General features: G+C 42.1%; 1 protein-coding gene across 2 annotated transcripts in view; it reads right to left on the reverse strand.

Annotated features, from left to right (window-relative positions):
- LOC138952735 (acetyl-coenzyme A synthetase 2-like, mitochondrial) overlaps nucleotides 1-27,405 on the reverse strand; it is a 38,469-nt gene extending 11,064 nt beyond the window's left edge. The window contains exons 1-14 of one of the 2 annotated variants that reach the window (XM_070324451.1): nucleotides 27,042-27,405; nucleotides 25,035-25,131; nucleotides 24,512-24,711; nucleotides 23,436-23,611; nucleotides 22,260-22,412; nucleotides 20,662-20,809; nucleotides 19,572-19,709; nucleotides 18,347-18,439; nucleotides 17,638-17,750; nucleotides 16,394-16,520; nucleotides 13,739-13,866; nucleotides 11,531-11,594; nucleotides 9,048-9,169; nucleotides 483-8,001 (exon numbers count right to left, since the gene is read on the reverse strand). In XM_070324451.1, the coding sequence (XP_070180552.1) occupies nucleotides 7,831-8,001; nucleotides 9,048-9,169; nucleotides 11,531-11,594; nucleotides 13,739-13,866; nucleotides 16,394-16,520; nucleotides 17,638-17,750; nucleotides 18,347-18,439; nucleotides 19,572-19,709; nucleotides 20,662-20,809; nucleotides 22,260-22,412; nucleotides 23,436-23,611; nucleotides 24,512-24,711; nucleotides 25,035-25,131; nucleotides 27,042-27,327 (2,016 nt within the window). In that variant the 5' untranslated portion in view covers nucleotides 27,328-27,405 and the 3' untranslated portion in view covers nucleotides 483-7,830. Of the gene's footprint in view, nucleotides 1-482; nucleotides 8,002-9,047; nucleotides 9,170-11,530; nucleotides 11,595-13,738; nucleotides 13,867-16,393; nucleotides 16,521-17,637; nucleotides 17,751-18,346; nucleotides 18,440-19,571; nucleotides 19,710-20,661; nucleotides 20,810-22,259; nucleotides 22,413-23,435; nucleotides 23,612-24,511; nucleotides 24,712-25,034; nucleotides 25,132-27,041 lie in introns of those variants that run through there. The other variant, XM_070324452.1, reaches the window with a different exon arrangement.
- Nucleotides 27,406-27,807: the final 402 nt, after the last annotated feature.

Consider the following 27,807-nt stretch of genomic DNA (forward strand, 5'->3'; position numbering starts at 1 on the left):
AGAGCACAAAGAATCCTTCTTTATCATATATTATCAGCATGAACATTTCTCAAGTTGATTACAGTATAGATACCTCCATCTTCGCTAGGAATAGGTATCACTCATATATCATGTGACATTCTCAAGAGAGACTAAGGGTCTTTGGCTATCTGGATAGAAAACCTGCTGGAGTGAGCTGCTGCCCTACCAAAAAAGTGGATCAGCTTTGATTACATAATTATTTTTACATTTTTCATCATTGGGAATACAACTAACATTTTACATTTTTTTAAATGGCACCCCAAGAAAACCTTGAGAGAAGAAACCCACACATACCTGTATATCTATATACATTGTACTTATCAAAAAATCTGTTGTTGTTTTTTGAGGGTGGAGGTCCGAACAACTCCTATACTTTTAAACAAGATCTTTAGATAAAAGACTCTCTGCTTCATCTACTTGAAATATCCTTGCTGATGACAAAAACAAAGAACACAAAAATGACCGTGTACATAGTCTTTTACTTGATTCTAGCTGATTATGCATTGATACAGTCATACATACATAACATATGCCGTGCTATAGAACATTGTTAGACTTGTGCATTTCAACTTACTGAGGTTAACACTTGCATTTTGTGCGCTGGTTTAATTAATGCATCACAACGGTTGCTCCAATAATGTAAGACAAGCACCATGCAATGCTCGAGTAAAAAACATGTTTAAATGCTGACACCTTCTTGAAAAAAAGCCTTTCATTCACATGTTTGGAAACAACTTTCTAAATATTTAAAAAGATGCACAGCACGATGAAAGATATAAGTCCAGATGCCTTCCAAGGTAAAAAATAAAAATAAAAAGAAGAAGAAGAAAGAACTCTGTAATCAGGCATGGGAATTCCAAAAATTAAAAAACTCTGAAAATAGGCCGAGGTCCAGGGGCCGCCTATAGGCCCCGGCGGGGTACAGGGGCAGTCCGTTGGGGGGACCAGGGGGGCAAAATGTACATATACTATTCCCCCGGAAGAAAATGAATTTTAGCATTTTAGACCAATATTTTGATAGTTCTCGCATAAACAAATAATGGATAGAGAGACAATAGTAAACATATAATTTAATTTACCTTTTTTTTGTCGCGGACAATTTTTTATTTTCGCTGAAACGTAATTTCCTTTTCGCGGAAATCCGGGATTTCGCAGACAATTCCCATGCCTGTGTAATACAGACAGTATTAATAGCAGCATGCATCTATCACATAATCACAGTATAAAAGTAAAGTAGTAAAGTATCTTTCAACATTAATGCTAATTCAATTTCCATCAAGTTTGGAAACAAGAAAGGAAAGGTTTGTGGTTAACATTGCATGCACACACAAAATCTAGTTTTAACACCTTAACAAATAAAGAAGCTGTAAAGTGAATAATAACAAATGCAACTGACAAGTGTAAAAAATGTCGATTCAACAGGCATGTCATTTGTCCAAAGTTAACATATCTGATTCCTTTCATAATCAATGAGAAATGTTGCACATTTTATTTCTCAACAAGTTCATAACAGTGATCTGTGGTTTATTGCATCACAACAGTTCTAAAATCACACACACCTGAGCAAAAACCCAAACAGTAAAAGTGCGCAACTCTTATAAATCCCTTTTGATATACACAATCACAACGTGAACTTTGACTATAGACTGAAATCACATTCCGTACATAATTGATTACTTCACATTATGATAAACAAGACAATGAATTAAAAAGAAATACTTTGTACTTACAAAGTAATCCTTGAAGGAAATTAATAATCATTCATGCACAGCCTACATGAACAAGACAGTACGTATAGCTTGAGCAAATATTTGATTAGAAACACAATTCTTCGCAAATTTGCACTGGACAAAAACATACATTTCTATTTTGATACATGAACAATCAGCGATTCATCTCCCTTGACACAGGCTAGCTGCTCTGTCGTTGTTCTTGTTACTTTTAGCTGCAGACACGGAATAATGTTGAAGAAAACACTGTGAGCAAAAATAATCAGCAATGCTGAGCAGATCCCCGAGAGATAAACAATCAAGTCTTTGGATCAAGAAAGTAACTTTTAACTGCAACTAAGTTACGTTTAAAGACCTAATTAGCAGCAAGAAAAGTTCAGTTCAAACACATCACAAAATGGCAACAACAACAACAAATATGTCATACTTAAAAGCTGCCCTTTTCGTAGCATTCATTAATTAATTCCTATTGTTTACATGTGCCAATAATGTTATAAAACTGTACCTAAAGGGATATAATAACGATTAGCTGTAGCTTTCGAACACAGAAAAAATTATTTCAGTATTGCAAAGTGGTTTTGATAGTGTCAAATGTAAACAAAACTGTCTCAAAGTGAAAGTGGATGTTTCCCGGAAATTGCAAAGTTAACAAGAATACAGAAAAGCGCGCTTTCCTGCTTAGCACAATACGCTACCGCGCTAATCTGGCGTGTCAATATCACTACGTTTTGCACGTGGAAGGTGAGCGATTTCCTTCACGCGGGGATTGGCGACGCTGTACTGTCTGTGTTGACGGTCTAAAAATAGCCCAAGTCCTGGAGAACATAGCAAATAAAGAATTAATTATTTCTCGTAATTGGTAAGGACTTCAAACCTAAAACTTTGCAGGAAGCTTAATTTATACATCCCCGCAACGATGGGAAAAGCCCTGGAAGTAATTAAATAGGACAATGTCAGCCTTTAAGTTTCAATACAGACCTTGCAAGCAAAAACACGTTCAAAATCTTGCACGAATATAATGCACTGTTGATCACTGGAAGACTCAAGAAAACAGTTTGTCATTTAATTTTTGTTTAAAAGGAAGTATAAATGCAATCAAATACTGGCCAACTAAAATGTATTTTATTGGTAGAGGGACATTCATTTATGAAGTAAAGGTAAATTCAACATCAAGCAGGCTTGATGAAATAACCATATATATGTTCTGATAACCCTGTTTAAAGCCCCCTTCTATGAACAAGTTGAAAGTTGAATGGAATCCAATCTCGAATAAAACCACAGGTACACTTTCAATCCGACCAATTTGTGATTTTTGAAACAAAGTGTATTCCGTCAGACCCATGCACCTATTCCACATCCAGTATCATCTATGTTCTCTCCGCAACTATACATACTTTATCTACATATACTATTTTATACCACCACCCATAAAATCACTTATTGTGAAAAAATTTCATGACGAGCTTCTAACCACATCTAGTGATTGAAGCTAAAGCATCAACAGTGGAACCTCCTTATTAAGAATGCCAAACATCTCAGTTAATTAAATTTACCAAAACGTTTAAAACAAATGCTTCTTTCATTATGTTTACTGACAAAAATTGTAATCATGTGTCAAAATACTGGATTGACTTTGGAATGCACTTGTGAAGAAAAGTAGTCTAGGAATTTTCTTCGTATTTTTTTCCATTGACCTTACTGCTTCGTATTCTAGACAATCATGCGTACAACATATGGCGAAATCGTTTGGGTTCCCAGGTCTGTGTTACTATGCTAGCATTTCCACCCTTCTCCACATGAGTCGGGAGTCACCTTCTTCTTCTTCTTCTTCTGCGTTCGTGGGCTGAAACTCCCACGTACACTCGTGTTTTTTGCACGAGTGGAATTTTGCGTGTATGACCGTTTTTTACCCCGCCATTTAGGCAGACATACGCCGTTTTCGGAGGAAGCATGTTGGGTATTTTCGTGTTTCCATAACCCACCGAACTCTGACATGGATTACAGGATCTTTTTCGTGCGCACTTGGTCTTGTGCTTTGCGTGTACACACGGGGGTGTTCGGACACCGAGGAGAGTCCGCACACAAAGTTGACTCTGAGAAATAAATCTCTCGCCGAACGTGGGGACGAACTCACGCTGACAGCGGCCAACTGGATACAAATCCAGCGCGCTACCGACTGAGCTACATCCCCGCCCCGGGAGTCACCAGTTCTCCATTTTTACGTAATGTTCCAAGCCACAAATAATGACATTGAACAAGAGCAACTTTTCACTTGGAGACATACCAAACATCAACAGCCTGCGCAGAGTTGGATTCTTTTGTGGAGAATTAATTATCTAACTGTCAATCTGCAAAATTAATTCAGCAAAAGTTCCCACTCTAAACAGAAAGCAGCCTGGGGCTGTTGATTTTTGGTATGTGTTCAAATGGAAGGATGCTCTCATCCCATGCAAAAGCCTGAACAGATCTGTTGTGGTGTACGATTAATTTCGCAGACAGGAAGGTGCATAGTACCTTTAAGTGATCTGACAAGGGTCGACTTCTTGTCAAGCTTCTTAGCGTGGCTAACAATGTAAGCTCAGCATCAATCACGAGCTGCCAAATGTAACTTTCGCAAGGCTAACAATGTAAGCTCAGCATCAATCACGAGCTGCCAAATGTAACTTTCGCAAGGCAACAATGGTTGGTAAACTGCAAAAATGGCAGTGGTGGAAAAAGTAAGAACAATATGTCATGGTCATAGCATATTCCAGTCTGAGTCATAGTTTTAAGGATCAGATCAAGGGAGGACTAGATCAGTCTCGACAGCATCGGTCCAGCACACATACTAGTGCTGATGTGGGGAAAAGTATCTGAAGGTTACAAGTGAAAAGTATCGTCAGATTTTAACAAAGCTGTCTGCAGATTTCAAACAGTGCTAGCACCCACACTTATCAATATCTACACATTATTCGTCCCTCTCAATGATATCTACACATTATACGTCCCTCTCAATGCTCACATATGGCTTTCGCCCAGAACAAGACAACATGCAGAAATAAGAAAACTATCACTTGATAAGATTATTGTCATTCATATTCTTACATACTTCTCAGACATGGGATAATGCCAATCAAGTTATCATGCAGTGGGTATATGAACCCATCTATTACCATTTTAGTGCACCATCCGCAGGCTCATAACGATTATATCCATGACTTTTCTCAACATATATCTCAGCATATAACAGAAATAATTCATGATATATCCCACCACCGAAACACTATTTCCCCTGCATGAATATAAACCTGTGATATATACTATTTCATTGACAAATATCAAACACAAATTTCGTTAGTGTAACTGAGTGCACACAGCACAACAATCACCTTTGGGGGCAAAGCCATGCACTCAAACAGGGTTGAGAATTTTAGAGCTAATCTAATAGCCCAACACAAACTGCTATGGGTACCCAAAGGTTCTCAAAAGCATACAAGGTGACAACATCAGCCAGACCCCATCACAAACAGCCACTCCACATTTCACGGGTGTGCCTCCCTCCAAATTACCAAAATCGTTGAGCTACTATTAATAGCTCACGGTTTGGCAGGGAGACAACTCCGTCAATGCAGAGTTATGCCCGTGACAAGGGGGACTACTGCATCACCCTGTCACATAAGGAATCCCCTGGGACAGTAGGGGCGACCACCCCCAACCAGGCGCGTTCACAGGTGGCGGATAGTGAGATGGCCTTCAGATATGGAGGTTAGCTGCGAAATAAGCCAGGCTTGCCAGGACGAATAAGCAGTCGCGGACCAACTGGCGGTGCTTCCAACAGGATGGGGCGGGGTAACAGGTGGCACTGTTACACTCAAGAAATACCCCAGGTCTCCAATGACGGGAGCATCATGCGACCAAGAGCCGCATCTTAAGTTCTAGCCCTGGGGAAGGTCACCTCAGATAAACAAACCAGCCAGCTATGGCCAAATAGCCGGGTAGACTGGACTCGACAGCCCTGTAAAGCCACCAGTCTAGGAGAAGGACCACTCCGATATAAAAACACGCTGAAGCCGGATGAGCTGGGCCATGTATGGCGCATAACGACAGCTCAACGCATCAACGCTCATATGACAGACGACATAAGGAATCCTTCTTTTTGGTCTTGGCAAAGAGAGTAGACGAGAAATATCTGCACGCTACAACTATACAGAAGCAGTTAAAGGAATACAAAATGCAATACGATCTTAGCTAATTGCATACTTGTCTCATCAACCCAATTTTTCTCATAAAAAAATTTAGCTAGAGAAATGTGCATACACGATTTGAATTACATCAGGTTCATGCAAAAACAAACCTACAAACCTAGGTGTGCATACATTTAAAAAAAATACCAGAGTACACTTTCCCCCCAAACCTCACAGTCAATTTCTATTTCTAATACAATGTATACAAGATTAATGTCGCATACATACCACTGATTTTCCAAATAGACACAAAATATAGACAACTCAAAGTTCTGTTTCGTTAAAATGTTTAGTTTGTTTACTTGTATCCATTATATAGTTACATGTTACCTGCATTACTGAACAAGTTTCTCTCCATTGGACTATATAATTTCAAAGGTCTCTGTTATTTTAACATTCAGTTGACAAAATGATGATAATGCAATAGTATGGTAATAAAGAAGACGTACAACAAAAAACCGTGTAGAATCACAAGGCATCACTAACAATTATTAAGATTCGTTGATTGTAGCTGCATATTCTGTTAGTTAAAATGGTTCCCAAAAGTCATTCTCTTGCAAATCTCATGCACTATACTGACCGTAAACCAATATTGTTGTTTTGTTTTGACAAAACCTGAGATTTTTTTTTTCAGGTGTTTCCCACAAATGATTGATAAGGCAAGTGTGCAGCTGGATAATATTCCAGTCTGCAGAACTGGCCCATTCACCGTTTCTTGTTTCTTAACTGTTCTGAAATGCAGACCAGCATAACTTAACACTTTCTACCCCACCTATGTTGACCAAGGTTTTTTTTAGGCGAGACCAGCTGTGCTGCAGCACGTCACTCAGAAGTGTAGTAACTGTGTAGTAACTGTGTATCAACACGCTGGAATGCAGGCGTTAGATGGACGTTACATGAGGCGACTGAAGCTAACAGTCTGAGCGGATATATCCGTACCTGCATGGTCAAAAAGAGCCATATGAGTGGATACGGATATATCCGTACCTGGGAGACAATGAGTTAAACCACCAATCTCAATCAACTGTTAATCATGACTATGCTAATTCATCAATTTAGCAGATAATGCAGCTTACGGAGATCGACACTTTATCGCAATTTTCAAACTAGTATTCATGCCATGCAGGCAAAGTTTAGGTTTTGCATACATGTATAAGAATTTAATTCTTCTTTGATGAATTTGGCATTCACCTAAAGGATCCGATTTCTGAAAGAGTCTATAAACTTAGCAAAAAAAACTTTGAAATTCTTCCTTTACATCTGACTGACAGTTTTCAGTACATGTGTATAACACCTGAATAAATGCTTTGTATCTCGAATGCTTTATTATACTTTTTATTTAAGTCCAACACTTTTTCTCTTTCTAAAGATTCTAACTCTGCATAAATCACTACTATTTGTGACCCTCCACCACGAAATGAGTCGCATGTCACCTTTGCATGATTTTCATATTTTTACATTTTCCTAAAGAGTTTTTTATGCTCTATTCAATGGTGAAAACCGTTTTAGAAAAGAGCGAAAACTGTTTGAGTTATAAGCCTGTGACTAAGGTGACCCTCACACTGTTACCATACACTCCCCGGACTTATATTAAGCCTAGCGCAGAACCGCGCGAGGTGACATGCAACTCATTTTGTGGTGGAGGGTCACATTTGACATTGGCAGTCAAACTGAGTTATCAGTTGATTTCAAACACAAACCCACGCAATAACAGGACACGAACTTTATCAAGTTTTCCGACACACAAAAACCAGACACAAGCCTGAAATCTGCACGTGCATCCGCTGAGTTAGACACTCGATCTTGGGCTGGTCGTATTCAGCAATCCATGACAGCATGTAAAGTGAAGTGCCTGGCTATTTGGAAGCCGAATGAAGCGCTTTGTAGCCTTTCACAATGCCTTCAACCACAGAGGGGTCTGCCAGCGTTGACACATCTCCCAGCTCGTCAGCCTGGTTGGATGCGATCTTCCGCAGAATCCGCCGCATGATTTTGCCTGACCGTGTCCAAGGCAGTCCATTGGTAAACTGAAAAAACAGCGGAGTTTTTTAATTCTTATTTTATTTCCAATTCTAGCACACCTTTACATGCAGGCACACAAAATTGCACAGATGGAAGCACAAAATCCATTCAAACCATTTCCTGTCAGTTACATATGACTACACTATAGTGTAGGGTGTGGGGTAATATGCTTACAGTGCATGAATTTCATAAATTGTAACATTCTCAAGTGTATCTGAACACAGAAGAAAACATCTAAAACAAAAAGGAGGGAAAAATGAATAAGAAGAACTCAACTTTCAACAAGTCTGAATATCAAAGGCTAAAATGTATTCCTTCTGGACAGGCATTTTTAGTTTTGACTCACCGCTGCTTTCGAATAATGACGTTTGGTCACTGATTATCTCAACTTTTTTAATTTTGCATTTCATTGATAGAAAAAGGGTATTTATGTGGATCCGCATACAAATGCCATCATCAAAAGGACAACAAACAAGAAGAGCAAACGCTCGATCGAGTCACTTTCGCAGTTCTGAATATTATATGAGGCATCAGATGGACAGGAAGAAATTGCTATTCACAACACAATGAGTCACGTTCACATAAAATTTGAGCCCGGTCACTTTTATAGTTTCCGAGAAAAGCCCAACGTTAAGTTGTGTGTTGCCGAACAGAAAAGGCTAGTTATCTCCCTTGTTTTTCTGATAATGTTCGTAAAAGGCTACAGATGTAAATACTTTGATGTAAAGAATAATCCTACAAAGTTTCAATCACATCCGATGAACTTTGTCAAAGATATAAAATGTCTAATTTTTCCTTTGACGCTGACCTGTGACCTTGAAAAAGGTCAAAGGTCAACGAAACCATCGTTAAAGTGTAGAGGTCATTGGAGGTCACGACTAAACAAAATATGAGCCCGATCGCTTTGATAGTTTCCGAGAAAAGTCCAACGTTAAGGTGGTGTCTACGGACGGCCGGCCGGCCGGCCAGCCGGCCGGACAGACTAACACTGACCGATTACATAGAGTCACTTTTTCTCAAGTGACTCAATAAAACGATTGTGAAATCTGACCAGAATAAAGTCGGGCTGCGCATAGCTGGCGATTCCCTGTTTGACTGCCGCTCTCAAGGCTTGAGCAATGTCGTCATGAGAGTGCTTCACCCCTTCTTTCAGCACCACAAAGGCAAATATCCCTGATGGAAAAAAAATCAGAGATCATTACAGCAGGTCCACAGAAGTATAACACCGAAATAAAAAGACTGTCAAGAAAAATGAGAATTGCTCTGTGAGTGTGAATTCTGAATAATGAACTAGCTTATTAAATTTAAAGCAAAGTCTTGCTGCATTACTACACAGATTTACTGTACTTTTGTACATTATAACTTATAAACTCTTACGTCTGCAGCACATGTATTCAAACCAAGACTAAATTACCCGAGACACTCGACTGTGAGGTCAAATCAAACAATGACATCATATTTTGATGAAGTGGAGATTTATTTCCTTGTTAGCTCAGTGGATATGTTTAGTGGTGATTCATCTTCTCCAGCAAACATTTTCAGGTTGTGACCTTGAAATTTGACCAAAACATGCCAAAGTTGTGTCATATGTCTTAAGATCAGCAATATACATACAAGTGTGTGAAATTTGGAGGCTTATCTTCAAAAACATCAGAGAAATCCTCAATGTTGAGTTTTTAGGAACCATGCAGACATGACACCACTGTCACCCCAAAATTTGACAAGGGTCAACCAAACTGGTTTCATGTCGAGATCATCAAACCCTAGAAGTGTGCAATGTTTCATTAAGCTTTAACTTCAAAAACTTCCAAGATAACCCCAATGTTAAAATGTTTGTCTATGGCCAGCCGTCCGGCCTGCCAAACAGCCTAACACTGCTCATTCCTAAGAGCAAGACTCTCCTGATAACAGTTGAAGCTTCCTTTTAAGACCCCCCAATTTAAGACTTCCCCTTTTAAGAACTTAGTTTTGTTGATTTCCTGTTCATAGCCTCTGTAAATTTACCCCCATTTTAAGACTCTCCCTTTTAAGACCTTAGTTGTGTTGATTTCCTGTTCATAGCCTCTGTAAATTTACCCCCATTTTAAGACTCTCCCTTTTAAGAACTTAGTTTTGTTGATTTCCTGTTCATAGCCTCTGTAAATTTACCCCCAATTTAAGACTTCCCCCCTTTTAAGACCTTAGTTTTGTTGATTTCCTATTCATAGCCTCTGTAAATTTACCCCCATTTTAAGACTTCCTCCCTTTTAAGACCTTAGTTTTGTTGATTTCCTGTTCATAGCCTCTGTAAATTTACCCCCATTTTAAGACTTCCTCCCTTTTAAGACCTTAGTTTTGTTGATTTCCTGTTCATAGCCTCTGTAAATTTACCCCCATTTTAAGACTTCCTCCCTTTTAAGACCTTAGTTTTGTTGATTTCCTGTTCATAGCCTCTGTAAATTTACCCCCAATTTAAAACTTCCTCCCTTTTAAGACCTTGGTTTTGTTGATTTCCTGTTCATAGCCTCTGTAAATGTACCCCCAATTTAAGACTTCCTCCCTTTTAAGAACTTAGTTTTGTTGATTTCCTGTTCATAGCCTCTGTAAATTTACCCCCAATTTAAGACTTCCTCCCTTTTAAGACCTTAGTTTTGTTGATTTCCTGTTCATAGCCTCTGTAAATTTACCCCCATTTTAAGACTTCCTCCCTTTTAAGACCTTAGTTTTGTTGATTTCCTGTTCATAGCCTGTGTAAATTTACCCCCATCTTAAGACTTCCCCTTTTCAAGACCTGATTTGCTCAGATTTTTGGAGGTTTGTTTGTTCGTTCATGGGCTGAAACTCCCACGGCTTTTACGTGTATGACCGTTTTTACCCCGCCATTTAGGCAGCCATACGCTGTTTTCGGAGGAAGCATGCTGGGTATTTTCGTGTTTCTATAACCCACCGAACTCTGACATGGATTACAGGATCTTTTTCGTGCGCACTTGGTCTTGTGCTTGCGTGTACACGGGGGGTGTTCGGGCACCGAGGAGAGTCTGCACACAAAGTTGACTCTGAGAAATAAATCTCTCGCCGAACGTGGGGACGAACTCACGCTGACAGCGGCCAACTGGATACAAATCCAGCGCGCTACCGACTGAGCTACATCCCCGCCCTAGATTTTTGGAGGTCATAAAAGGGGGGGTTCCACTGTACTCAGGGGTGTCAAAAAAAGCAATTATTCCACGTCAACGCCTGAAGAGATGTGTGATGGCTGGCATGATGATGGTTAAATGAAATGTGTGAACAATGGAGAAGTTGGCCGTGGAAGTGTATGTTGGTGTGGACAGGGCGAACACACAAAAACAAGTGAAAAACCTGAAAGGCCTGCAGGGTCCACGGCGGCAGGGGCAAAGGACAGCCTCTCCTGGTACCAAAATGTATATTAATAAATGATAAAATAATACACATTTTGCCTCTATGAACCATCCAAACCACACACACATTTTGTTTTACAAAGTTTTACTTTAAGAAACCTGATTTTCCGGTTTTAAAAAACTGGACATGTCTCACCTTCGCCCTTGATGTCGTGAGGAAAGCCGACCACTGCCGACTCCGCTACGTCAGGATGGGTGTCCTGTGGCATCCAGTGAAACAGTTACATGGGGGTGCATTATATAAACAGTACCGTACTTTCGGTATATATAAGGCACAACTTTTTCCTCAACTTTTACACCTTTTTCTGCTTCCATGACCTGGACAAAGTTTCATCTCAGGCATCAAAGCCGTCGGTCTCATAGTAGAAACTCGGTGATTGACCCGGGGGTCAGAAGGTCAGTGTCTGTAAACTAGGGTAGGCAGCTGGTCTCAGCTGAAAATATGGTCAATGACCTGAGGTCACAAGGCCAAACAGCTCAGAGAATGCGACTCTTTGATCCCACCGCACATTCTGGAGAAAACGTACTATTTCCACTCTGTACAATTCCTTTGACTTGCGGCCAATACACCGAAAGCGCCTGTGTGGATTTTTTCTCATTTTAATCGTGGATTTTTCTCATTTAAATCTTAAAAGTGGGGGTTGCGCTTTTTACAACGAAGCGCCTTATTGTCCCGAAAATACATAAGCCTTATCTCTGAATACCAATATGGGATTGGTGCCAGAATGTACGGGTAGTGCTAGCCCTGTAATGTATAACCATGGCACAGACTTGTATTGGCAGTGCTACCAGAATATGACATCATATATTTGGCAGCCTGGTGTTGAAAATCAAACCAAATATTAGGTCATATGCAACTGATAACATCCAAGAAACAAAGGGACGTAAGCGCTCTAAGTATAGCCAATATCTACAGCAGTCCCTGCAATGTACGGCCCCCGGCGTGAGCGGACACCTGACATGTACGGACACATTTGCTCGGCACGGAGTGTTTTCCTTCTATATTTGCCCCCCCTTAAACGGACACCTGCAAAACGTGGACGCGGACACTCATTTTCGGTCCCAACAGCAGGTCATACCTCCAATGTACGGACAGACCATCGTCAAATTTTCACCACAACAAAATCGATAACAGAGCAGTCCGGCTCTTGGTACAAAGATCACTGCCGCAATGGCGTGACGACAGTCACTGGTAACTTGAGTGCACCTGTACCCATCAGGAGGGGGGGTAGTTTTGGTCAGGAGTGGAGTACATGCGAAGATGCCAACATAAAACTGCACTGTGCTCTTTATTCTTGTCTGTTGGACGTAAACAACAGAAACCACAGTCGATGAAGGTCCTGAGCGAAAGAGAGTGAAAAACCGGCCACAGTTCTCAGCATCGTGTGTCTGTGTGTAACCTCTTTCACTGATTGACAAGATACTCTTGTTTCCCCTCAGCCTTGACCAGTGAGTCGGTTGCCTAATCTGTGGACCCTTCAGTTGTCTTGCTTTGTCAAAAGTTACGACACAGTCAACTGGTTAAAATTTGCTCTGAGTGAACAGTGCAGCTGGCCTCTCTGGCCACAGCCCCAAACAGTACATGGCTGGAGGGAGTGAGAGAAAGGGAGGGGGGGTGGAGGGGTAGCTGGCTAAACTCTGTGGGGTGTCCGGTGTCACTGCTTGTCAGCAGGAAGAGCATTGAAGAGAAATAGAGAGGTGTACTCTTCCACACAATTTCCAAGCATCAGTTGTCACGGCTTGGGGTATAGGCATTAGTGAGGGAGAGTGGGAGCTGTGTTAATGTTATGTACAGTGTATTTCCGACTGAAGAGTGAAAAGTCACTGCCATGCCACATGATCGGCATGCAGTCAATAAAGCCAGACAAGAAGAAAATAAATTATATGCTTATGACATGCAGCTCTATCTGCTGCTATTTATTCAAACTGGTTTTCAAGCTTATTCTTGCAAAGCATCTGCCTACGCTCCTCTGTGCTGTGTTTGTGTGGCTGCTTTCGTATGTCAGTGCATGGTGAGTGTGTTCACTGCCTTGAGGATTTATTTTATCTCTTCTTTTCAACACTTTTCATACAAATCATTTTTACAGAACGTTTAAAGAAGTATTAGGAGTTTATTGTTATTGTTTAGTAGCCAGAAGAAGTGATTAGCATAGACTCAATCCTGTTGTTTGTGTGTCTCTGTGTGAGTGTATGGGGGAGGGGGTGGTGTGGTCACCCCTCCCGTGACCGGACACCTGCAATGTACGGACAGTTTTGCTATGTCCCAAGGGTGTCCGTTCATGAGAGGGACTGCTGTATCTTTGTTTCTCAGATCATATTCTGTTGAAGTGAATTTCGGTCTCACCATAATGTCCTCCAGTTCGGCAGTACCTAGCCGGTGTCCTGTGACATTGACGACATCGTCCATACGCCCGGTGATCTGGTAGTTACCGCCTTTGTGTCTGTGAGCGCCATCACCCGTGTAGTACAGGCCTGCACAGACATGTATGGAAAATACACTCAAGTTCAAGCCTGCACAAGTGTGCAAAATACGCTGAAGTTATTCATAAACATAGCCATACTGGTATGATTCATGACCGCACCCTAGTTAAAGCCACCAGGGTCACCACCATAAGCTTGAGCTTGTTGTTGATCCTTAAAGGCTGACATATAGTCCTATTTAATTAGTTTAATTACTTCCAGGGCTTTTCCCATCGTTGCGGGGATGTATAAATTAAGCTTCCTGCAAAGTTTTAGGTTTGAAGTCCTTACCAATTACGAGAAATAATTAATTATTTATTGCTATGTTTAGCAACAGTTCTCCAGGACTTGGGCTATTTTTAGACCGTCAACACAGACAGTACAGCTTCGTCAATCCCCGCGAGAAGGAAATCGCTCACCTTCCACGTGCAAAACATAGTGATATTGACACGCCAGATTAGCACGGTAGCGTATTGTGCAAAGCAGGAAAGCGCGCTTTTCTGTATTCTTGTTAACTTCGCAATTTCCGGAAAACATCCACTTTCACTTTGAGACTGTTCTGTTTACATTCGACACTATCAACACCACTTTGCAATACTGAAATAATTTTTTCTGTGTTCGAAAGCTACAGCCAATCGCTATTATATCCCCTTAGGTACAGTTTTATAACATTATTGGCACATGTAAACAATATGAATTAATTAATGAACGCTATGTATATGGCAGCCTTTAATAAAAAACGCTCGCGCTGGACCCGAGTACTCTTCAGACTGGCTCGCTCCCCCAGTATGAAAGTTTTTGTCTTGTGCACGTGGATTTAAAAAAAATATATATATATATATTTATTTATTTTACACAATTAAAAAAATTATTAGAGTAAAATAAAACATTAAAACGTTCATAATAAACAATAGTAAACAAGAATTAAAAATAAAATAAAAATAAAAAAATAGACCGCCCATGCCGGGAATCGAACCCGGATCACTTTGGCCATAGGCGGACGTGCTTTCCACCAAGCCACCAACTCTGACAATTTTGCCAGTGAACTCAAATGCCTAGACTGCTAACTTTGCTCGTTCAGGTCGCGTAGCACGCGAAGCCTGGTGTCGCTGGCTGGCTGGCTGTTCTTTTGCGAAGTGGCACACGCACGCAAAGCCTGGCTGTTCTATTAGCCGAACAGCAGTTCTATCCCACCGCGAATTGCGCCCACCGCCAAGAGTCGTTTTTGTGGATTATTTCGCATTTAGGTCCCAGGTAACATTATGAAGTTTTAATACGATCAATCGGACCTATTATCAAGTTAGTGTATCAACTTTTGAACGAACTGCGCCCAGTAGTTTCCCAGCAATAAGCTGTTAAGTCCAGACAGACAGACAGACAGACACACAATTAAAGTCTGCTGAGCCCAAGTACTAGCGTACTCGGGGACATGCATTATGATTGAGAAACACTAGCCTGAATAAACTGTGTCAACCCCTATAAAACACAAATCCTAAACAGAAAATGTGTGGAAACAATTTGAAACAGCCATTAACAATAAGACATGGACACAAACCAAAGAACACAGCACAAACTACATACAGTGGTACCTGCCTCCGAAAGAGTGTCCCTACATTGCAGGCAGCCTAGCTCGCACCACAGCTACAGTCAAACCTGTCTATAACGACCACACAAGGGAGCCACCTAAAGTCAATCAATCAATATGAGGCTTATATCGTGCGTATTCCGTGGGTACAGTTCTAAGCGCAGGGATTTATTTTTATTTTTTATTTTTGTTTTATGCAATTTATATCGCGCACATATTCAAGGTGCAGGGATTTATTTATGCCGTGTGAGATGGAATTTTTTTACACAATACATCACGCATTCACATCGGCCAGCAGATCGCAGCCATTTCGGCGCATATCCTACTTTTCACGGCCTATCATTCCAAGTCACACGGGTATTTTGGTGGACATTTTTATCTATGCCCATACAATTTTGCCAGGAAAGACCCTTTTGTCAATCGTGGGATCTTTAACGTGCACACCCCAATGTAGTGTACGCGAAGGGACCTCAGTTTTTCGTCTCATCCGACAGGTGGTCGCTGTGGAAATTGGTGAATTATATAGAAAAACATTGTGCTGGTTGGTACAGGTAGGTGATTGTTACCAAGAGGTTGTGGACAAGGCAGGCTCAACTGTATAATTATTTTGGTAAAGATAATAGAGAACAAGGAAAGGTGTCCTTTCCTTGGGAGTGTCCTCTCATTGCAGGGGCCTCTTATTATAGGTGCCGGTGTAGGTACAGGTGAACCTGCTCTGGCGACCTCCTGTCGATAACAAACAATTGTGGACAGAATAACCTCCCCAAAGAATCCCAGGCAAGTTTGACCCCATATGGTTCACCTTTCCATATAAGCCACCACCACTCCTGTCTCTTGCGAGCAATGTTGATTGGTCCCTTGGGTGGCCGTTAAGATCGAGACAGGTTGGACTGTACCAGTGTGGATATCTATTTTTATACACACATAGTGCAAGGACAAATCCAGGCAACTAACCAGGGCATGGTTTGAGGTAGGTTTCGATGTAACGCTGGTGGTCACCGTAGATGGTCCGAGCCATTCCAGGCCACAAGCTTCCCAAACACAACGCCCCCTCCACATCTTCTCCGTTCACTTCCTCATTCTGACACACAAACAACAAACACATCATGAACAAGTTACACAGGCTTCCCACACACAATGCCCCCTCCACATCTCCGTTCACTTCCTCATTCTGACACACAAACAACAAACACATCATGAACAAGTTACACAGGCTTCCCACACACAACGCCCCCTCACACATCTTCTCCATTCACTTCCTCATTCTGACACACAAACAACAAACACATCATGACTAACTTACAACAAAAACCCACAACTTTCTTATCCAGACTAACCTAAGGCCTGGAGCATTATTTCCACAAAAAGGTACAATACAGTGGTTCTTTTATGTTAAGATCTGCACAAATTCAGGGTTTAAAAGAAAGGACAGGCTTTATGCCATTAACACTGCATGGTTAGCTCAACATGATAACCTCACTTTTAAGATGTGCTCAGACATTTTCTTCATAGACTGTCACTAATGTAACCTCCATAATAGTGACACTGTGAAGAAAATGTTTGAGCACATCTTAAAAGTGGGGTTCTCATGTATCATGTTGAGCCAACCATGCAGTGTTAATGGCATAAAGCCTGTCCTTAACTGGGCTAAGTTGACTACGCAAAGTATACTTCGCACGAAGCTTTAGCACTGAGTTTTTGGTACAAAGACTTCGCGAATGCGACTTAGGGTTTGTTTGTTTGTTTGTTTGTTTGTTTAATGCCCAGCCGACCACAAAGGGTCATATCAGGGCGGTGCTGCTTTGACATATAACGTGCGCCACACACAAGACAGAAGTCGCAGCACAGGCTTCATGTCTCACCCAGTCACATTATTCTGACACCGGACCAACCAGTTGTAGCACTAACCCCATAATGCCAGACGCCAGGCGGAGCAGCCACTAGATTGCCAATTTCAAAGTCTTAGGTATGACCCGGCCGGGGTTCGAACCCACGACCTCCCGATCATGGGGCGGACGCCTTACCACTAGGCCAACTGTGCCGGTAATGCGACTTAGGGCTCAATTAAGGTCAAGCTTAAAGTTGTGACACAAAGAGCTGACCTTTTCATTGACTAAGACAGGCTTGATGCTGTATCATGTTGAGCTAAACCATGCAGTGTTTAATAATGGCACAAAGCTGTGACACAAAGAGCTGACCTTTTCATCGACCAAGACGGGCTTGATGCCAAAGAAGGGTCTCATGGGCATCCCTGGTTCAATATGGGCACCGGGGCTGGAAGGCCGGGGAGAAATACAGATCCCTCCTGTCTCTGAAATCCAAACAACTCACTCAACTCTTGGAGAAATACAAATCCCTCCTGTCTCTGAAATCCAAACAACTCACTCAACTCTTGGAGAAATACAGATCCCTCCTGTCTCTGAAATCCAAACAACTCACTCAACTCTTGGAGAAATTAATATACAGATCCCACCTATCTCTGAAATCAAAACAACTTACTAAACTTTCGGAGAAATACAGATCCCTCCTGTCTCTGAAATTCAAACAACTCACTCAACTATCGGCTCAAATAAGCTTCTATTCAGTCGTACAATTGTGTTATAAAGAGATATGACACAGACGAAGTTCTGTAAGATGGAATACAAGGAAAACAACATCCACTTACTGCGTTACACGGCTGTTTCAGGCCTGCATTTTAGTGCGACGGAGCAGTTGGACCCAGCTCTGCCCAAACTAATGCACAGATTTGTTGACGGCCTACATGAAAAAGCTGCACATTCCCAAGCTGAAGGCAAGATTTGTAATCTGATGTGTCAGTGCTATTTGAAACACAGATGCATGAAGAACAATCCTTCCATCTCTGTGTCCAATACAAAGGCAGTATATCGTCATGTCATAGATACCAACCTGTCTGCCACCAAGTGTCGATGACGTCACATCGTTTCTGACCCACCACCTCATAGTACCAGTCCCACGCCTCATGGTTCAGAGGTTCACCCACTGCAAAACAAAACATTTAAAAAATTACAAATGCATCCTGAAAGGATCAAGTGCACATATGCATTTTCCAAACTTAACTTTCTGTGAAAAACTTCCCACCATGTGCTCATTCCCTAGCTGAACTTTCTCTGGTAAACTTTATATCACATGCATATTCTCAAGCTGAACTTTCTCCGGTAAACTTTATATCACATGCACATTCTCAAGCTGAACTTTCTCCGGTAAACTTTACATCATGTGCACATTCCCAAGCTGAACTTTCTCTGGTAAACTTTAAATCACATGCATAATCTCAAGCTGAACTTAATTTCTCTGATAAACTTTACATCACATGCACATTCCCAAGCTGAACTTTCTCTGGTAAATTTTAAATCACATGCATAATCTCAAGTTGAACTTTCTCTGGTAAACTTTACATTTGTTTGTTTGTTTGCTTAACGCCTAGCCGACCACAAAGGGCCATATCAGGGCGGTGCTGCTTTGACATTTAACGTGCGACACACACAAGACAGAAGACGCAGCACAGGCTTCATGTCTCACCCAGTCACATTATTCTGACACCGGACCAACCAGTCCTAGCACTAACCCCATAATGCCAGACGCCAGGCGGAGCAGCCATAAACTTTACATCACATGCACATTCCCAAGCTGAACTTTCTCTGGTAAACTTTACATCATGTGCACATTCCCAAGCTGAACTTTCTCTGGTAAACGTTACATCATGTGCACATTCCCAAGCTGAACTTTCTCTGGTAAACTTTACATCATGTGCACATTCCCAAGTTGAACTTTCTCTGGTAAACGTTACATCATGTGCACATTCCCAAGCTGAACTTTCTCTGGTAAACTTTACATCATGTGCACATTCCCAAGCTGAACTTTCTCTGGTAAACTTTACATCATGTGCACATTCCCACGCTGAACTTTCTCTGGTAAACTTTACATCATGTGCACATTCCCAAGCTGAACTTTCTCTGGTAAACTTTACATCATGTGCACATTCCCAAGCTGAACTTTCCATTGTAACCTTCCATGTAATTTTCGTTCTCTGAATGACAACATTATCTAAGAGAAAAAAACTCACTTGATTTTGTTAAGCCTAAGTAAGACAAATTTGTTCCACTGTACTCACCACAGCCCAGCGTTCTGAGGGAGGACAGGTCATACTTGTTGACCCACGAGTCACCGGCCTTCAGCAGTAGACGGAGTGACGTGGGTGCCAGGTAAATATGATTCAGCTGCAGGCGCTGCACCATCTCCCAGTAACGACCTGTGTTCAAACAGGTATGTGTAGCAGTTTCAGTATAAAGGTATGGCATGAGTAACGACCTGTGTTCAAACAGGTATGCAGCAGGTTCAGTATAAAGGTATGGCATGAGTAACGACATGTGTTCAAACAGGTATATGCAGCAGGTTCAGTATAAAGGTATGGCATGAGTAACGACCTGCGTTCAAACAGGTATGCAGCAGTTTCAGTATAAAGGTATGGCATGAGTAACGACATGTGTAGCTCAGGTGGTAGAGCACTGGACTTGTGATCGAAAGGCCGCTGGTTCAAATCCGGGCCGGGACGGACACGGGTCAACTTTATGTGCAGACCCAGAGACGGTATCCATCTCCTACCCCCGTGTCACCACAATGGCACGTTACAGATCTTGGTCATTTCTACCATAAGTGCAGATGGCTGATACCACCTAAACACGCATACATCAAAAGCCGTGAGGGCGTAAAAACTCGAATCGTATAAACCAATTCATGTCCAATATAGGCAATTAAGACCTGACGGACAATAAGCCCCTTAGAATTTACTTACGACATGTGTTCCAACAGGTATATGCAGCAGGTTCAGTATAAAGGTATGGCATGAGTAACGACCTGCGTTCAAACAGGTATGCAGCAGGTTCAGTATTAAGGATACTGCAAGACGTGCACACTGTTTTCTTCAATAGACAGGTGATTGTGTAATGGATTCATAATGGCTGCAAACCTAAATAACTTCTGTTGCTTTGTACAATTGCTTTTAGTTAATTTAAATAACTACGCAAACAATGTAACTTATATTTCTACTTACGACTCACAAAAACAAATTCCTACAGTGGTCAGAATAAACAAGGTCATCTATCAAAATATGTAGGGGGCACAGTCATTTTTACGACAAGCAAATTCACAGAAAAAATGATAACACTGCTGTTGATGGACTGTTCTGGCTGGCTGTGACCTACCAGGGTTAGGGTAGATGGGACTGCTTTCGAAGAGCAGAGTAGTAGCACCGCAACAGAGAGGTCCATACAGAGCATAGCTGTGACCCGTAATCCAGCCAATGTCCGCCACACAGCCAAACCTCTCTCCAGGCTGATAGTCAAAAACATGCTAAAACAGAAAAAAGTGTGTCTTCCTTTAAAATCCCATTTTGAATCCAATTTGTTATTGATTATTTTTACTATGAACCTCCCCCTCCCTCCCTCCCCCCCCCCCCCCCCCTCTCAGGAATGCAAGTTTTCTCTAAAGGTATGGCATGAGTAACGACCTGCGTTCAAACAGGTATGCAGCAGGTTCAGTATTAAGGATACTGCATGACGTGCACACTGAAGTTCTCTGAATCCCTGCAAGAAGGGTATATAAAGATGTGGGTGAGCCGAGTTTTCAAATAGATAGCAACCAAGATGCCATGTACATTCCCCAAAATGACATGACATTGATGCCCCCTTACATGTCACTAAAACCTTATTGAGATCGGTCTAGGAAATGGTGAAAGGTGGCTGACCTGGCACAACCACATGGGTCACACAAACCCAGTGTAAACAACAGCTGCCAGGGATTAACAAAAAGAGGTACCGTATTTTCCGGGTTACATGACGCTACAGCGCATAAGGCCCTTCTTTAAAAAAAAAATTGTAATCCAGTCACCCATTGGGCGCAGGGGGCCGATAGGGCGCACCAAAATTGAAAAAGTATACCGGTAACAAACGGTCGAAGAATGAAAATAAGCCGCACATCAAAAGAAGAATACAGAGTGGAAATATGTGTGCTCTGTGTGTGCATCAAGATCAAAGGCAGGTCCATTGTGATAGCTGGGTTGCCTTGTTTATAGACACTGACCTTCTTCCCAGGGGTCAATGACCCAGATTTAGCTATGAGAGGTGGTTCCCCTGTCATATCCGAGAGAGAAAACACTTCCTGCACCAGGGTCAGTGACCGAGTTTAACCTATGGGGCTGTCTCTTTGATGTCTTGAGAGGAAACTTGGCCAGGGACAGTACCTAGTAGCTGAAACATGCATTATCACAAGTTGTTTGACTGGTACTCAGGCGGTCTCTTTAGATTTTTTTCGTATTTCATACACGGATTAGGCGCTTCGTTATACAAGGCGCAGGGGTCAAACTCGAGGAAAAAAGTCGCGCCTTATGACCCGGAAAATACGACATACAAAACAAAAAAGTTGCCAAATTCTTCCTGGGACGGAAATCCGTCTAGGACTGAAGAACTCCCACCCCTGCTACTGGTTCTCAAGGGACACATTGCCTACAGAGGTGCCTCCAGTTATGACAGCGGTGCAACAGGCTGTAAAACTTAGGCAAGTTAACTACCTGAAGGTAGTAAGCGCTGCTTTGTCCAAACGAAGTAGCCTTCCATTCAAGCGCTTTTCACAAGTACGTGACATGTTTAGGGCCCTCATCACTATTCCTCTTGGTGTCCCTTTCGGCACTCAATCTACCCACTCTCTCCATTACCCGCGTCATATTGCACAACGCCACAGGTGGCCTATGGCTAAGTTAACGTAAACTTCGAAATGTTTAATCATCATTGTCTCTATTTCTGACCTTGAAGGTGGTGGCAACGTAGAGAAGGTATCCAGCAATAGAGTGTGCGATGCCCTTGGGTTTGCCGGTGCTGCCGGAGGTGTAGAGCATGAAGAGGGTGTCCTCACTGGCCAGGGACACTGGCGCGCACTCTGTGCTCTCCCCACTCATCGCCTGACACACACACACCATGACATCAGGTGTTAAACACATCTTACACACTCTGTGCTCTCCCCACTCATCGCCTGACACACACACACACAACATGACATCAGGTGTTAAACACATTTTACACACTCTGTGCTCTCCCCACTCATCGCCTGACACACACACACCATGACATCAGGTGTTAAACACATCTTACACACTCTGTGCTCTCCCCACTCATCGCCTGACACACACACACACCATGACATCAGGTGTTAAACACATCTTACACACTCTGTGCTCCCCCCACTCATCGCCTGACACACACACACACACACACACACACCATGACATCAGGAGTTACACATTTTACACACTCTGTGCTCTCCCCACTCATCGCCTGACACACACACACACACACACACACACACACACACACACACACACACAAACACACAACCACACCATGACATCAGGTGTGTAACACATTTTCCACACTCTGTGTTCTCCCCACTCATCGCCTGACACACACACAGGTGTGACATGCACACACACACACACACACACAACCACACTATGACATCAGGTGTTTAACACATTTTCCACACTACAGTGCTTTTGTTATCGCCTGCCACAAACACACAACCATACGTCGACATCAGGTGTTTCACACATTTTCCACACTACAGTGCTTTTGTTATCGCCTGCCACAAACACACAACCATACGTCGACATCAGGTGTTTAACTCATTTTACACACTGACGAACTTCTTTCAGCGAACTCGCTGATGTGACACATATCACACAATGACAGTACCATATCATCATGTCTTAATCAAATTGTACACACAACAGTGTCTGAACCAAATTTTACACGCAGTTGTACAGTTTTGATTGCATCTGACAGTTCTAATCTCACGCAGTTTGACTGGTAACATTACTTTGCCCAAATGACTGGTTTCAGTGGGATTTATTCTGCTTTATTTTCTGGTCCACAAAACACCTTGCACAATCCCTGAGCCACCAATCTACACCCAACACACACGTTACCTTTTCAAGGGGAATATCCTTGGGTCCCATGGGCACGTCAGCACCCGTGCGCTGATAGACAAAGACGCGTTTGACGCTGGGGCACTGCGCCACAGCCGCATCCACTGCCTGCTTGAGGGGAATGATGCGGCCCCCCCTCACTCCCTGGTCTGCCGTCACCACTGTCTCTACCTCAGCTGGTCAACACACAACAAATCTGTCAACATGTGAATTCCATAACAGCAAAAGCATAGCTTTGATTAGAAATTCAAAACAAATAGACTGCCAACGTTCCAAAATTCAGAATAAAAAAACAAGCAAAGGTTATGGGAACGTTTCATTGTGACAAAACATCACACTACAGTGACTGTATCATTTTGTTTTGTCACAATTAAACGTTCTTATAACATACCTTGCTTGGTTTTTTTTATTCATAGCTTTGATGAGTTTGCAACTTGCTTTGATTAGTGTTAGGGTAAAATTCATTTTACTCAAGTTGACATCATCACTCCAGCGAGAAAAGCAAAGACTGCAGCAGTTTTCTAATTCTGTGCAGGAAAGCTTACTTGTCGCTTAATTATCACCAAGGGGCCTCTCAATTACTTCAAAGGAGATTCATTTCTGTGAAAATATTTTATTCAGACAGCGTCCTGTAGTTGGAAAAAAGGACTCTATCCAGAGAACATATGCAGACCTGGGAACCCCTGTTTTGCACTTGGATTATTCTCAAACAAACTTGGTGTATATTCAGAAAAATGAACGTACTCCACACAGCATTTGAACATCCCTGATTCAAACATGCTTCACATGCGTCTATCGCACCGTTAATTAAGTTTACCAATACATTTAAAACAAATGCTTCTTTCAATGTTTACTGACAATAATTTTACTGTAATCATGTGTCAAAACACTGGATTGGCTTCGGAATGCGCTTGTAAAGAAAAGTAGTCTAGGAATTTTTCTCGTCGTATTTTATTCCAATGACCGTACTGACCGTACTGATCGTATTCTAAACAATCATGCATACAAAATACAGCGAAATCGTATGGGTTCCCAGGTCTGCATTTGCCATAAACAGTATAATCTAATTCCCGCACCATCCTGGATGCGGCTGGCCAGTGCCTCTGCGCTAAACCCGGCAAAGACGACGCTGTGAACGGCACCAATGCGAGCACAGGCCAGCATGGTCGCCACGGTGATGGGAGCCATTGGGAGGTAGATGGCCACACGCCCGCCCTTCTTGACACCGCTGTTTCGCAACACGTTAGCAATCTGACCCACCATCTCGGACAGCTCTCTGCAATATTCAAAGTGCTTTTCTGTACATCTTATCAATACTTTTCACTGTTGTTATTGTTGTTACTTTATAATTATTTCTTCTATTTTCATTTAATTTTGCTTCATGATAAAATACAGGCTCATTTCAGCTAAATGATCTCCCCTAATCCTCACTGCTTCCTCATAAATATAATCTCATCTCAGCTGAAGAATCACCCCCCTAATAATTATTTACTGCTTCATGTTTAATACGGTCTCATCTCAGATACAGAATCTCTCCATCTTCACTGCTTCATGACAAATACCAACTCATCTGAGGAAAAGAGAGAAAAGGTTGATTACCTGTAGGTGACATACTCCTCAGTGCCCGGTTCATCTCTCTCCCAGATAAGAGCAAGCTGGTCCCCTCTGGTCGCTAAGTGTCGGTCAACGCAGTTTACTGGATAATACAGTTAATCATTAATACACTTGGTCGGGAAAGTATAGTGGGCAGCAACTTTGCAGTATTCAGCAAGATTCAATGCCAAAATATCCATAAATATACTGCACATGAGCAATCATGTGCCATGAAAACACACACACACACACACACACCAAGGATGTAGCTGGGATTTATTTTCTTTGGCAAGCTTCACCTTCCTCAAGGGTACTCCCCCCAACCCACCCAACCCCCCCCCCAACCCACCCAACCCCCCCCCCCTCTCCCCCTTGTGATAACAAAAGTTCTAGTCCTCCCTGCATGAAGCCCAACGTAAACTGAACTAAAAGATTACCTGCAGTGTCAGCAGCCTAGAGTTCTTCACAGTGTGGAACAAGGACAGACCATGATAACCACACACCTACTGACCTGCAAGCTATGGGGTCATATGTCCTGGTTGGCACAGAACCACTCAAACATTCAACAAGTTTAGAATATACAGTGGAACTCCTCTTTTAATACTTTCTCCCCCCCCCCCCCCCCCCCCAGTTTAAGGCTTCCCCCTATTTACTACCTCGGTTTTTCAGATTGTCTTCCTGAATCAAAGACTTGTCAACTCTTCCCCTCATATGACTGTATTATAACAGTCACATTTTCTATTCTGTATTATACATGTATATATATTATATATGTCATGTCTGTGACAAAACCAAACATATGCAGAGCAAAGTATTATAGCACACATATATGTCGTATATCTTACATTGTATTTGTATTTTTGACCAAATAATGACATTTCACACAGATCAAGACAGTCTTTGGTTGTTCTACATTAAACTGCTACCGCACTTACGATCGAGGTTAACATTGACTGCATGTCGAGATTTGCGTCAAATATCATATTTTGATCAAAAATACAATTAACATTGATGAATCAATCCATTTTTGTTAGAATTCCTGTTTTTGTTTACCTTATAACACACACAGACGTGCACTCTGTAGTACTCTGGGGTACATGTACTGAGGTTACATAAGAAGAAGGAAATTCTAATGTTCAATCGATACACCGTTTTACTGGAGAGTTAAGCTACCCTATAACCAAAACCCCTTCCATGCAGAGACATATATATATTAACAGACTATAAGTCTTTATCTACGCTTCCATGCTGACCGGCTGCAGGTAAGTATTCCTATATTTCAAAAAGCTATGATTCAGTTACCCAGGAGTACATTACCCATCACGGACATATATACATGTTGTCATAGAAAGAAGAAAAAAAAGACATTCTTATCTATGGTCTTCCGTGCTACTGGAGTAGATTTTAAACCTTTGTACTTTATTTTTAGATTAATTTCTTTGATTAAAGTGTGTACGCACAAAGCATGCCAGGCAAAAGAATAATATTGTAGACTGCAGAGTTTCACTTTATCCACCTGACCTTGGCATACATTCTCCTGGCAACAACGCCATCAGAGTTGACCTGGCTGTGACCCCCTTATAATATAGTTGGACTATAGAGTGCGGTCAAGATGTGACCTTGAGCAGGCCGAGTTATCAGCCTGGGTCAATGTCCTGCTCTTCAGTACACTACAGTGCTGTTGCCAAACCTAATTTCTGCAAGTGCTGGCACTTCAGTACACTACATGCAGTGCTGTTGCCAGACTGACTTAATTTCTGCAAGTGCTGGCACTTCGCGGTACACTATATATTGCTGTTGCCAGACCTAATTTCTGCAAGTGCTGGCACTACAGTACACTGCGGTGCTGTTGCCAGACCTAGTTTCTGCAAGTGGTGGTCAGTCTCACTGGCTCGCACACCCACTTCGGGGTTACGTCCCTTGCATTGTTTAGCGACGAAAGAATGTTTTACGAGTTAAACCAAAGAAAGCATACGCACATAATAAACACCGCAAAACAATACAATTTGGTACCTGATGCATTCAGCTTCCCTCCTAGAAACCAGTCGATCTCTCCTTTTTCCAGTTCACAGTTTAGTACACTTTGAAACTCTTCATCCCACTGCAGACGTGAGAGCGCAAGGCGACCCCAAAACTGTTCGGGGTTTTCTAAGCTGAACTTGTGCAAGTCGTCGTGTGATTTTAGCTGCGAAAGGTCTGCAAATTCGGGAAATGGTGTTGTAGTGATGGTTCGAGCACATAACGATGTCTGTCTGAGGGTTTTAACAGCGAACCGCGCAGAACGAACAAGCTTGTGCATTTCAACGTCAAAATTGTTCCCGAGGCCCTGCAGGCGAAAGCGTTGTTGTGGTTTTGTAGTTTGCTAGAGTTGTCTTCCGTAGTTGCTCCAATTAAGTGATCTCCCTTGGACCAAAAGTTGTGAATGGCCTACAACTTACGCTACGGAAGACAACTCTAGCAAACTACAAAACCACAACAACGCTTTCGCCAGAAGGACCCCTATAATTGCCCGGTGTATAGTTTATTTATCTCTGTGGGTGTAACGCGTTGTTTCAGATTGACCAGCGCCTAATATGGACCACCTCCTGTTCAAGTCTGACAAACTGACCAGTCCATGGATACCATATGCTTCTAATTTTTTCAGTAACCGCACATGCGGTACACAATCGAATGCCTTAGCAAAATCAAGGTACATCTAAGCTATCTGTACAGTCGTCAATGACGCTAATTAAGTTTGTCACGCATGATCGTTTTCCACAAAACCATGCTGGCAATCTGA

The sequence above is a fragment of the Littorina saxatilis genome, linkage group LG17, assembly GCF_037325665.1.
Source record: "Littorina saxatilis isolate snail1 linkage group LG17, US_GU_Lsax_2.0, whole genome shotgun sequence".
Taxonomy (NCBI): Eukaryota; Metazoa; Mollusca; class Gastropoda; order Littorinimorpha; family Littorinidae; genus Littorina; species Littorina saxatilis.